At 45.1% G+C, this 12,447-nt stretch overlaps 1 protein-coding gene across 3 annotated transcripts; it reads right to left on the minus strand.

The window, feature by feature from the left end:
- Positions 1-8,019: 8,019 nt before the first annotated feature.
- LOC100279607 (uncharacterized) lies at positions 8,020-9,102 on the minus strand. 3 transcript variants are annotated; one of them, NM_001360859.1, is made up of 2 exons: positions 8,429-9,102; positions 8,022-8,326 (listed from the first exon to the last, which is right to left on the minus strand). In NM_001360859.1, exons 1-2 carry the CDS (start codon positions 8,945-8,947, stop codon positions 8,318-8,320), a joined length of 528 nt encoding a protein of 175 aa, NP_001347788.1. In that variant the 5' UTR covers positions 8,948-9,102; the 3' UTR covers positions 8,022-8,317. The 3 variants fall into 3 exon arrangements, with proteins under 3 accessions (NP_001146075.2, NP_001347788.1, NP_001303273.1); NM_001316344.1 differs by having other exon boundaries at positions 8,239-8,329; positions 8,429-9,096; NM_001152603.2 differs by having other exon boundaries at positions 8,020-9,096.
- Between the last annotated feature and the right edge of the window lie 3,345 nt (positions 9,103-12,447).

The following is a 12,447-nucleotide window of genomic DNA, read 5'->3' on the forward strand; positions in this document are numbered from 1 at the left end:
ATGCCTCGATGGTGCCCAGCAGGATTGACACGATCCCAAAAGAGAAAATTACAGCGCCTAAGAGCAAAGGAGAGCCAGGAGAAAGAGGCGGAAAAGACATTTAATGACACACATCCATTATACCCGCCACCGCAAAAGAAATGGAGACCGAAGGCCGTTGAGAAAAAACAAACGGCCACCGAAATAGAAAGTCAATCTGCACCAGGCGCGGACCGTCCGGCCCCTGCGCGCGGACCGTCCGCCGTTCACCAGGAAGTCTCTGCACAACCTGCACCAGGCGCGGACCGTCCGGCCACCCCACGCGGACCGTCTGCCGTTCACCAGGAAGCCTCCCACGACACGACAACATCAATGGAGGAGGACGACCTGCTGGGAGAAGACCTGGTCGACTACGAGGCTTCTCCAGAACGCCCAGGTATGGATGTAAATATTATTACATTTTCTGCCGATTGTACTATTATCGGCGACGATGAACCTGTTGTTGCCCAGTTTGATTTTGGTCCTAAAGAAGCTGCCTTTACTAAACCAAAGGAATCGGTAAACCATTTAAAGCCGCTCTTCGTGCGCGGCCACATTGATGGGATACCGATTGCTAGGATGTTGGTAGATGGAGGAGCGGCTGTAAATCTAATGCCTTATTCGTTGTACAGAAAGTTAGGTAAACAAGATGACGAACTTGTCAAGACCAACATGACCCTCAGCGGTGTTGGAACTGATAGCTCGATCAAAGCCAGGGGAGTCACGTCCGTTGAATTGACCATCGGAACTAAGACCCTTGCTGCTGCATTCTTCGTCGCTGATGTAGAAGGAAATTACAGTTTAATCCTAGGTAGAGATTGGATTCACGCCAATCAATGTATACCTTCTACATTACATCAAATGCTGATACAATGGGTAGGCGATGACATAGAACAAGTACATGCTAATGTATCGGCCTGCATCGCTGTGGCCGATGCCCCTGTACTCTGGACTTATGAGACTGCTACATGTCTCACAGGAGTAGACTTTTCTGATTATCAGTTCATAAGTATAGATAAGAAAGGTTTCATTCCTGTAATGCTAGAGCCGATGGAGAATCGGCTAAATCCTAAATAAAGTTAAATGATGAATACACACAAAGTTCATGAGTCTTTGGTCACAGACAGTTCGGCCGCCAAGGCCGGATGGTCTGGTCTTTCACAAAAGAGTTCGGACCTTAGGACCGAACATCTACCACAGCGAAAAGACAGTATTACGGATGATCCGGTCCCTGAGACCGGAAAGTCCGCCATCACACAAAGATCATCTGATTCCTCTGTAGGGGACATGATAGAGGAATTCAGAGATCTTGATAAACTAGGACAGGGGTTTACATCGGCCGATCCTTTGGAGGAGATTGACATAGGAGATGGTAAAACTCCAAGGCCGACTTTTGTAAACAAGACCCTGGAGACCGATTCTAGAAATGAGATGATCGGTCTATTGAAGGAATATTCAGATTGCTTTGCTTGGAATTATACTGAGATGCCTGGATTAAGCCGAGAGATCGTAGAGCATCGGCTGCCTATTAAATCTGGTTTCAGACCTTTCAAGCAAAAAGCCAGAACATTTCGTCCGGATCTTCTCCCACGCATCAAGGACGAAATCCACCGGCTGCTAGAAGCTGATTTTATCAGACCTTGCAGATACGCAGAGTGGGTCTCCAATATTGTGCCGGTGGAGAAGAAGGAGACAGGTAAACTTAGAGTATGCATTGATTTTCGCAATTTAAATAGAGCAACTCCTAAAGATGAATACCCCATGCCCATAGCCGACACATTAATCAATAATGCATCAGGAAATAGAATTATTAGCTTCCTTGATGGTAATGCCGGATATAATCAGATTTTCATGGCCGAAGAAGATGCGTCTAAAACGGCCTTTATATGTCCAGGCTTCATTGGTTTATTTGAGTGGGTTGTCATGACATTTGGTCTTAAAAATGCTGGTGCTACTTATCAGAGAGCTATGAATTTGATCTTCCATGAATTGTTAGGAAACACTGTGGAAGTTTACATTGATGATATTGTAGTCAAATCGGCTGAGTTTAGTTCTCATATAGCTGATTTGCGCAAAGCCTTTGATAAAATGCGTCAGTATGGTTTGAAAATGAACCCGCGTAAATGTGCTTTTGGAGTGTCGGCCGGTAAGTTTTTAGGATTTGTCATACATGAACATGGTATAGAGATAGACCCTGACCGAATCAAGTCTATTCGGAATGTGGGACCTCCGACCTGTAAGGTCGAGGTACAGAGGTTTCTTGGCAAGGTGAATTATTTGCGAAGATTTATTTCTAACCTAGCCGGGAAGATTGATGCGTTCACCCCTATTCTTCGGCTTAAGAATGATGCCGAATTCGCTTGGGGGGCAGAGCAGCAGGAAGCATTTGATCTCATCAAAAAATACTTATCTTCGGCTCCCGTGTTAAAGGCACCACAAGCAGGAGTACCATTCCGATTATACATTGCAGCTGAGGATAAGGTCATTGGGGCTGTTCTGACACAAGAAACTGAGGGAAAGGAGCATGTGGTGACATATCTAAGCCGAAGGTTGGTGGATGCTGAAACAAGGTACACTTTTATTGAAAAGTTATGCTTATGCTTGTTTTATGCATGCACCAAATGTAGATGTTATTTACTGTCTAGTCATTGCACTGTTTCTGGTCAAGCCGATGTGATCAAATACATGTTGCATAACCCAATAATGAGTGGTAGAATCGGTAAATGGGCTTATGCACTCTTAGAATATGACTTGGCCTATGAACCATTAAAATCTATGAAAGGCCAAGTCATAGCGGATTTCATTGTAGAGCATCAGGTTAATGATATTCATGAACTAGACATATCATACCTCACTATTACTCCTTGGATTTTATATTTTGATGGATCGGTCTGCAATGAAGGGCAAGGAATTGGCATTGTGCTTGTTTCACCAAGTAATGTCTCCTTTGACTTCTCTAGCCGATTGAAAACGTATTGCACTAATAATCAAGCTGAATATGAGGCCCTCCTATTCGGTTTAGAACTGTTAAATGGTATGGGAGTAAAACATGTGAAGGTATTTGGTGATTCTCAGCTGGTTGTCCAACAAGTGTTAGAAGAATATCAATGTCTTGATGGTACTCTAAATAGTTATCTTGAGAAATGTTGGAGCATAATCCATTCTTTTGATGAATTCAGTATTCAGCATATCTCTAGAGTTGAGAATCATAGAGCTAACAACTTGGCTCAAGATGCATCGGGTTATCGGATAAAGAGGGGGAAATTTCACAAAACTGAAAATCTGATAACCAGTGCAGAGCCAAAATCCCAGGTCGCGGACCGTCCGCGTGTTGACGCCGGACCGTCCGAGGTTACCAGAAAGGTTCTCTTAATCGATTCGGCTGACAATGAAGCCGATACCAGTGATTGGAGGATACCTATACTTAATTATTTGCAAAATCCCAATATCAGGACAGATAAGAACATTCGGCGAACAGCTTTCAAGTATGTTTTGATGAGTGATGAACTTTACCGCCGAACGGTTAATGATATCCTGCTTAAGTGCTTAGGCCCAGATGATGCTATATTAGCCATGGCCGAAGTACATGAAGGAATTTGTGGTACCCATCAATCAGCTCCAAAGATGAAGTGGTTGTTGCGAAGGTCTGGTTTTTATTGGCCTAGTATGACAGCTGATTGTTTCAAGTACTACAAGGGGTGCCAAGTGTGTCAAAAATTCGGTGACCTACAGTTGGTCCCTGCAGCCGAATTACATCCTATCATCAAGCCTTGGCCATTCAGAGGATGGGGATTAGACTTTATTGGAGAAATTCATCCTTCATCATCAAAGGGGCATCGGTTTGTGTTAGTTGCCACTGACTATTTCACCAAATGGACTGAAGCCGTTGCTCTAAAGAACATGACGCATAAGGAGGTAATTGAGTTCATAACTGAGCATATTATTCATAGATTCGGCATTCCCCAGACCTTGACTACAGATCAAGGTACTTCTTTTATGTCAAAGGAGGTACGTGAATTTGCTGAATTATACAGAATTAAGCTGCTTAATTCGTCTCCATATTATGCTCAGGCCAATGGACAGGCCGAGTCTAGTAATAGGACGTTGATTAATTTGATAAAGAAAAAGGTATCTGATAATCCCAGACATTGGCATAAGATTTTGTCTGAAGCTTTATGGGCTCATAGAATATCTAAACATAGTGCTACTAAAGTATCTCCTTTTGAGCTTGTCTATGGGCAGGAAGCAGTGTTACCTGTGGAGATAAGTTTGAATGCTGTCAGGTTTGCCAGACAAAATGATCTAACTGCTACTGATTATTATAATTCAATGATGGATAACATTGATGAGGTGACCGACAAGAGGATGATAGCTTTGGGAGCAATAGAAAAGGACAAGATCATGGTAGCCAGGGCCTACAACAAGAAGGTCAAAGCAAAATCATTCCAAGTAGGAGACTTGGTGTGGAAGACCATTTTACCTCTGAGGAATAAAGACCGAAAGTTCGGAAAATGGTCGCCAAGCTGGGAGGGTCCTTATAAAGTGAAACAGGTGATGTCTGGTAACGCTTATTTACTACAAACATTACAAGGCAAGGATTTACCTAAGGCTTTGAATGGGCGTTTCCTCAAACAGTACCATCCTAGTATGTGGCAAGATGCCTAAGAAAACCGATGTAATCACATCGAGTTAGTTGCTTTTGGTTCGCCCAGCTCCACCAAAAGGCAGGGGGGCATATGTTCGAACCAGAATTGAGCGGCCGGACGGTCCGGCCCGGAGGCCGGACGGTCCGTGGTCCGGACGGTCCGCGCCTGTGGGCCGGACGGTCCGCGCGTGCGCAGAACAGATTAGGGTTCCGAGTTTTGTGCTACGGTTGTTAGCTATATTCGCGGGATTAGCTCGGAATCAGTTGTGTAAAGGGTCCAGCCCCCCTCCTCTATAAATAGAGAGGTCTACGGCCGATTTGTAATCATCAACAATCGAATCAATACAACTTTTATTCGCATTTTATCCTAGGAGTAGTTCTAGTCTAGTTTAGGTTTAACCACTCGATCCCCAAATTCTCCGCCTCTGCTCGACTCTACGTCGATTAGAGGAGTCTAGGTCGGCCTGCCCGAGCCTAGACAACCCCTAGGATCTCTCCTCCCCGACGGGGTCCCTCCCGGGAGCGAGATCCAGGCGCCGCCGGCGATCTTCCGCCGCCCCTGCGTACGAGCGGACCGTCCGGCCCTAGGGCGCGGACCGTCCGGCCGTCAGGCAGGGAACCCGAGCTCCGGCACCAGGCCGCGGACCGTCCGGCCCCAGGCCGCGGACAGTCCGCCCCTGCGCAGAGAGTACCACCGCGCCTCGCACCAGGCCGCGGACCGTCCGGCCCCGCGCGCGGACCGTCCGCCCCTGTGCAGAGAGCACCGCCGCCGGTTCTTTTTGAGTATTTGGCGCTCCGAAAAGGCGTCAACAACACGATCGACTAATTTAAATCAGACGCACGGAATATCCCAGAACAACCCTGTTTAAAAAGGAAAGAAAAATCCAGTCTAGATATCATACAAAAAAATTGCGTTAGGGCTAGTTTGAAAACCCCATTTTTCCAGGGATTTCTATTTTTCTAAAGAAAATTAGTTAATTTTTCTTTGGGAAGATAGAAATCCCATAGAAAAATAGAGTTCCCAAACTAGCCCTTAGAATAAAAAAAACCCAAAGAACTTTGCTGCTGGTAGTAGTTAGTACATAGTAGTAGTATGGAAATAAAAGGTATAGACACCACACACCAACAACAACAACAACAACAACAACAACAATAATAATAATAATAATAATAATAATAATAATAATAATAATAATAATAATAATAATAATAATAATAATAATAATAATAATAATAATAATAATAATGGATAGGACACTAACAGCAGAGAAAATGAAAAGATCCCTCCCAACGAGTGCGGATGCGCAACGAGTGCGGGCCGGTAATTATCGGTGCCGCCACCCCCTCGGGCCTGTGTGGGACGCAGGACACGAACGTGGGTGGCTGCGTCTCCTCCGCTCCCGCGAACGCGGGCCGGTGGCCCAATGCAAACCCGTGCCGAATTTCAGTGGGCCGGCTTGAGTTCCGTCACGTCCTGCAGACCCGCACCGCATGTTTTGGTCGAGTCTTTTGGTTACGGTTACGACCCGGTCACTCTGTCAGCTTCAGAGAGGATCAGAGGAAGTAAAAGGAATGGCATTATTTGCCGTCACCCTAGCTAATGTCGTAATCCAACTCCAGGCCTGTGATAGCGTCATGTGTGTTTCTCTAGCTATTCACAGTCTCCGCCCAAGCATCAATCAAGGAATCATTGCTGTTTCGTGACGAAATTACTATCGTAGCACGCTTTTTGTGTGCGCTGTTGACGGGACACATCCTCCGTGACTCGTTAACCTTGTTTCTTGTGCCCCTACATGCACCGTACCCTTGCCAAATGCCATAGGTCGCACGCCAGACTCATGCATGCTAATGCTACTAGCACTTAGCCGTAGCAGAAAAGCCATGGCATTTGCCAGCTCTCTTTTGTTTGCTTAGCAAGGACTCCACTACACACTGATCAGGTATATATCTAGAGCTGCTACTATCAGTCCTGTGAACCTAAATCCCATATAATTAATGCTACAGCTGTACGCAAAGTAGTCTAGCTCGTGGAGTAAACATTTGTATACCCATTTCATAGACCTTATGGTGCATGCTTATCCTGAAATCTATCCACAATGCCTAGCCGCCCCGTACAACGCGACGGCCGGTAATGGCGACAGGCGTCCATGAAATCCGCTAAATTAGACGGAGACATCAACGTCTCTTGACAGTCCTTGTTTGCCTGTAAAGATGAGAAAGTTAAACATCACCACTTGCGCCAATACAATAGTAGCTAGCACTGCCAAGTTATCGATCCTCTATTTTTCTTCTAGCTTCCTCTGCTTCTATTTTTTTTTTCACTAAAGATAGGAGTGGCCGCAGGCGTGATCCAAATGCTATGTTAACACCTTAAATTATTTTTAGTTAAACAATAATAAAAATATAGTTCGATACTAATTCGATCCGATCCTTAAAGCCCGCTGTCAGCCCTAGCCGCAGGTTTCCTCAGGGTTTGTTTAGAAACTCTAATTTCCGTGGAATTTCTGTATGTGGTTCTTTATAGGTGGAAAACTCTTCCTGTGTTAAGCCCCCCGCTTCCAAATTAGTTATTACTTAGGCTCTGGTTGGTTACCTCGAAATTATACAGCTTAAATAAGTTAATAAGTTAAGAAATAAACAAACAACACAAATTATTAGATGAATTATATAATCTAGATATCTAGATTACGATAATTCATAACTATATTATTAGGTACTTATATAATCTATAAGCTAAATTATATAATTCTCTAAGAAAACAAACATGTCTTAAGGATTATAATCTAGACAGATTACATGCCATTAATTTGCGCGCGCGGTTCGATGGATCTGAACGCATTGCGAGCATAGGCAGGCAACAGTGCATCCATGCATGCATGACACACTGCAGATTGGACAGTACATGTCGGGAGCACGTTGCATAGATGGATTCATCGATCCATCGCCCGTCCACTAGTTTTTTCAAATGAAAAAGAAGACAGATATCGATCGTTTTGTCATGAACACAAACAAAACAGAAGAAACAATGATGGTTATGGCAGGCCAGGGGCGGGGACTGGGGGAGCCTTTCTTCCACCTCCACTGGCTCTCGCTGTCGCCTCACACATGCTCGCTCTGATGCTCTTGTCTCTCTCTCTTTATATACTCATCCAGCGGAGCAACGAGACAAACAAGAGCACTGTTGATCCCCACCCCACGGACAGGGAGGCTCCATCACTGGTAAACTAGAGCCTCCTCACCTCATAGATCTGGCATTGCCACCTGCAGGCAAATCTGATCATTCATCGCACCATAAAGAAATAAAAGAAAAGAAGCAAACACTGGGCATGGATCTGCTAGTGAGTGGACATCTTGCTGGATAGAGAGAATATCATAGCACTTAGAATATATATACAAGAAAATTACACACATTTTTTTGGGTGGCTCTTTTCAGCGGCCAGGCCACCTAGCACACAATAAGCAGACTCGCTGACAACAATCTACAAAACCTAGCTAGCTAGCCCATGGGTCGATGATGGCAAGCACTATTCAAGAGGTTCATCGAACAACAGCATCAGGAAGGAGGAGCCGAGCAAAAGTAAGCTTCATGCATGTGAAGTGTGTGGCGCTGTGCACCCACTCCCCATGCCTGTCTCGTCTCTCCCATCGGCACGGTCATAGCTCCTGCTGTGTGAAGCAAACAGATGCTTGATGAGACAAGGTGTCGACCGGATTAGCTTCCACCATGTGGACGCATGCAGATGCAGACGCATGATGCATGCCGACCTGATTGGACGCTGCCATGTCGTCGGCGACGCCCTTCTTGCCGCTACCAACCTTCTTGGCGGGAGCGCCGTTGCCGCCGCCGCCGCCGACGCCGACGCAGAGCGCCTTCCGCAGGCCGAGCATCTCCTTCCACCGGCCGGACCCCTTGCTTCCGGCGGCGGAGGCCCTCTCGTCGTCGTCGCTGGCGCCGCCGCCGCCGCCGCCGCCGCCACAGAGCTCGTCGCGCAGCGTGGTGGTTGGCCGCGCGGCGGCGAAGCAGCCGCCGTTGTCCCTGAGGGGAAGGATCCTGCCCTTGGAGAAGAGCTGGTCGGCCGCCATCATGGGGTGGCTGCCCACGGAGAACTCGAAGTTGACGTCCTCCTCCTGGCACCGCAGGCTCATCGCTCGGTTCTGCACCGGCGGCGGCTCCACGGCGAAGTCGCTGGAGAAGGAGACGCGCGGGCCCAGCGCGGCCGGCGGCTGCGGCCCGCCGCCGAACCCGGGCGCGCCGTCAGGGTTGTACATGTTGATGCACGCCATCGCGCGGTGCTGTGCTGCTCTGGATGTGGGCCGTGGGCGCGTGCTTCACTGACCTCCTTGCGCGCTTCCGCTCCTGCCTCCCTCTCGTGTGCTGTCGCCCTCGTCTTCCGCCGTGAGCTGAACAGAGGCAAGGCGAGCTGTGCTTCGCGTGCAGCAGCGCACGATGTTGTGGTGGTGGATTGGTGGGAGCTTTTAAAAGGTTTTTTTTACATCCTTGGGATGTGATGGGTTGGGATGGTGGTTAAACCCGAAAGTTTGGACTAGGTTATTTGGGGTAAGCGGACGGTCCACGTGTGGTAGAAAGTTGTCAATGATTAGGTGGTGGGTGAGAGTTATAAATACCATCCAAATCAGTGACACATCCATGATTTAGAAGGCGGGTATTTGAAAAAAATAGGATGAATTTTTTTCTAGGCCTAAAGCTTGTCTATTAGCATATATATATAGTTAATTATATAAAATCTATAATTACGCAAACACGATATAGTTAGAACCAATTCAATAATTAACCTACTAAACACAAATTCCATACAACTATTTCAAAAAATTTAAATCGAAATGCACTTGTTGTTGCTCAGTTGTTGGCCGGATACTTGTCCTATCTGGCTTTTCCCAATCGCTAATGCCCCGCACTGTCGCTAATGCCCACCACGACCGGGCAGCTCTTCCCTGGTACGGTAATAGGGTTTGGAAATCTTTTGTCGTGAGATACAAAGGTGGGCTCTATTACTCAATTGGATGTCATAGGACACGATCACACGACAATTTATTGGGCTGGGTGGGTATGAGAAGTACCAAGGAGATATTTTGGTCCAAGTTAACATAAATTCCTCCACTTATTTGGTTCATTTCTTATTTTCTATGTACATATACTATATACACATGTATATATTGTTTTTTGTCAAAATAATGAGTATTCAATTGGATACCATTAAATTGAATGAGGCCCGCCCCTGACCCCAATCACCATCTTCAATGGCACCCCAAGCATTCCAACTCCCACATTCATTGCAAAGAGTAAGACTTCACTTCAGGCCACACTCAAATCTTCAATACTCCTCCAAGTGCATAATTGTGGTTTGCATTCTCTAGTGATCAGCTAGAGAGACTCTAGAGAGAGTGTGACCTTGTGTTTTTCTCGTTGCTCTTTGTGTTTGGTTTTCTTGATCGTGCTTTCTTTCTCTCACTTCTAATTCTCAATCGCTTGTAAAGCTAGCAAAAGACACCTAAGTGTGTGGTGATCCTTGCGGCGTCTAAGTGGCTCTCGAGATTAAGAATAACTCATCCGGTCTAAGTGACCGTTTGATAGAGAGAAAGGGTTGAAAGAAACTCGTCCTACGTGGACTACTAAACAGGGAGTAAGTTCTTTGGAATCAAACCTCGGGAAAAAAATCGCCCATGTCTTTGTGTTAATTTTGCTTTGTGATTTGATTCTGTCTCTCCCCTCTCTCTAATTCTATTGCTTGCGATCGTTTTGTGTTGGCTTCCAAAGTTATTCGCATTGATTGAGCAACTCTTCCGCACTCTGATTCATTCTATACTCGTTCTAATGCTAACCCAGGTGAAGTTTTGTGTTCATGTTTATAAGTTTTAGACTTCGTCTATTTACCCCTCTCTTGCTATCCCCGCCACTATCGAATTACCGACCATCAGAGTTCGTCTTTCCACAATGACGCTCCTATTATGAAGGTATACATCTAAGTTTCACCCATTATAGTAGTTAGAATCACAGGTTTAGATCGTACTAATGACCAATATAACGGGGCAGACGAAAATAATGTGAAGAATTTTACGGTAGCTTGATTATTATTCAGTAGCAATACTATTCGCTTGGCTTTAATCTGTACCGGCTTTTATTGATTCTATAGTGTTTTGTCTCTTTGGATTGAAGTTGCAGCAGTCTGAACAGTTGGCTTTAATCCGAAGTGAATAGGGCCAATATCTAGAGCCAAAGTCAAAATCGTTATCGCCATCGTGCCTAGATTTCGTTTGTCAATTTCCACCAGTACTAGTACTATAAGATTATTAATCCTTATGCTCTGTTTGGATGTCGATATTGGAGGGCATGTAATTGAATTGAGTTCAATATCAAATCAGTTATGGTATTGAAATGAGATGTAATTCTAATTCTATTATTTTGATGTCACTGAAATGGAGTTTGGAATTGTGTGATCTAATTCCACGCAATACAAAGGTGTGATGCTTTATATTGGGAGAGAGAGAGAGAGTTTCTAGTTATAGTCTAATTCCATGGAATTGTGTCTCTAATTCTAAATCTCAATTCCATGTGCAACCAAACAATAGAATTCCGAAAAGTTGATTCCAATTTCTAATTATGTGCTCCAATATCTATATCCAAATGGGGTATCATAGAACATGCAATAACTGTGGACTGAGTTGTTTGAATGCACTAGAGCTAATAGGTAGTTGACTAAAAAATTGTTAGTGAAATTAGCTAGCTAACTATTAGCTAATTTGCTAAAAGTAGCTAATAGCTAAATTATTAGCTAAACTGTTTGAATATTTTTAGCTAATTTTAGCAGCTAACTATTAGGTCTAGTATATTCAAACACCCTCTGTATCATCGTCCACTAATAATTTAGCGGGTCTACCTAAACAAAGAAGGTAGCCTTTCCTCCTACAGTACAAGCTTCAATCCATAATTGTAGGGACTACTAGGGAAGAGACATTAATCAGCACGGTTCCAAGGTGTTCGACAGGACGACAGCACAGTCCCTTTCCTCATTAACACATGGTGATCCATCCACCACCACCAGCATACGACACAGAATCATGCTCCCAGTCTTAACTTGGTTCATGAACCGAGTACCAAGGAACAAGAAGGCTGTACCGGTCCAACACTACCACCTGCTCTGCTCTCCTGTCGCTGAGAACCTGAGACGACTGAGACAAGGAAGCACACAAAATGAGATGAGATGATACCAGAAATCAACGGTCATTAGGCTATCTTCAACAGTTTACTTATTCTCGTCTTTTATTTTAAACTCTACTCCGTAAACTCCGTGCTCAGAAGCAAACAGATATGCTGTCCGGATATATCTATTCAAACTCCACTCCGTAAACCTCTAAGGAATAGGAGGACCCCAAGAATCCTCCACCTCATTGTAGTTCCACCCCTCTATGATCAGGCAATGATAGCACTGATCTTGTGCCACAAGTGACAACGGACCAGTCAAAGAGTTTCCTGTTCCATTGTAATGCTGGTACAGTTTGTAATAGATCACGACAGAGACCCTGTTGGGAATTGGGCCCAGTTTAAACACCAATGGGCTTTCAGGATTCTACCTCGCATAGGAACACGTGGTATAACTTGTTGAACCATGATTCCTTCCTTGCCTGTTAGAAGAAACGAGAGAGAGAGAGAGAGAGAGAGAGAGAGAGAGAGAGAGAGAGAGAGAGAGAGAGAGAGAGAGAGAGAGAGAGAGAGAGAGAGAGAGCATGTGGCAACGGGCTAACAGCTGGAGCCTTGTATTTCTTTT

This window comes from Zea mays, chromosome 5 (assembly GCF_902167145.1).
Source record: "Zea mays cultivar B73 chromosome 5, Zm-B73-REFERENCE-NAM-5.0, whole genome shotgun sequence".
Taxonomy (NCBI): Eukaryota; Viridiplantae; Streptophyta; class Magnoliopsida; order Poales; family Poaceae; genus Zea; species Zea mays.

Bases quoted from the DNA above. Each gene is read 5' to 3' on its own strand.
- LOC100279607 (NM_001152603.2), bottom strand. From the start codon at position 8,947: ATGGCGTGCATCAACATGTACAACCCTGACGGCGCGCCCGGGTTCGGC.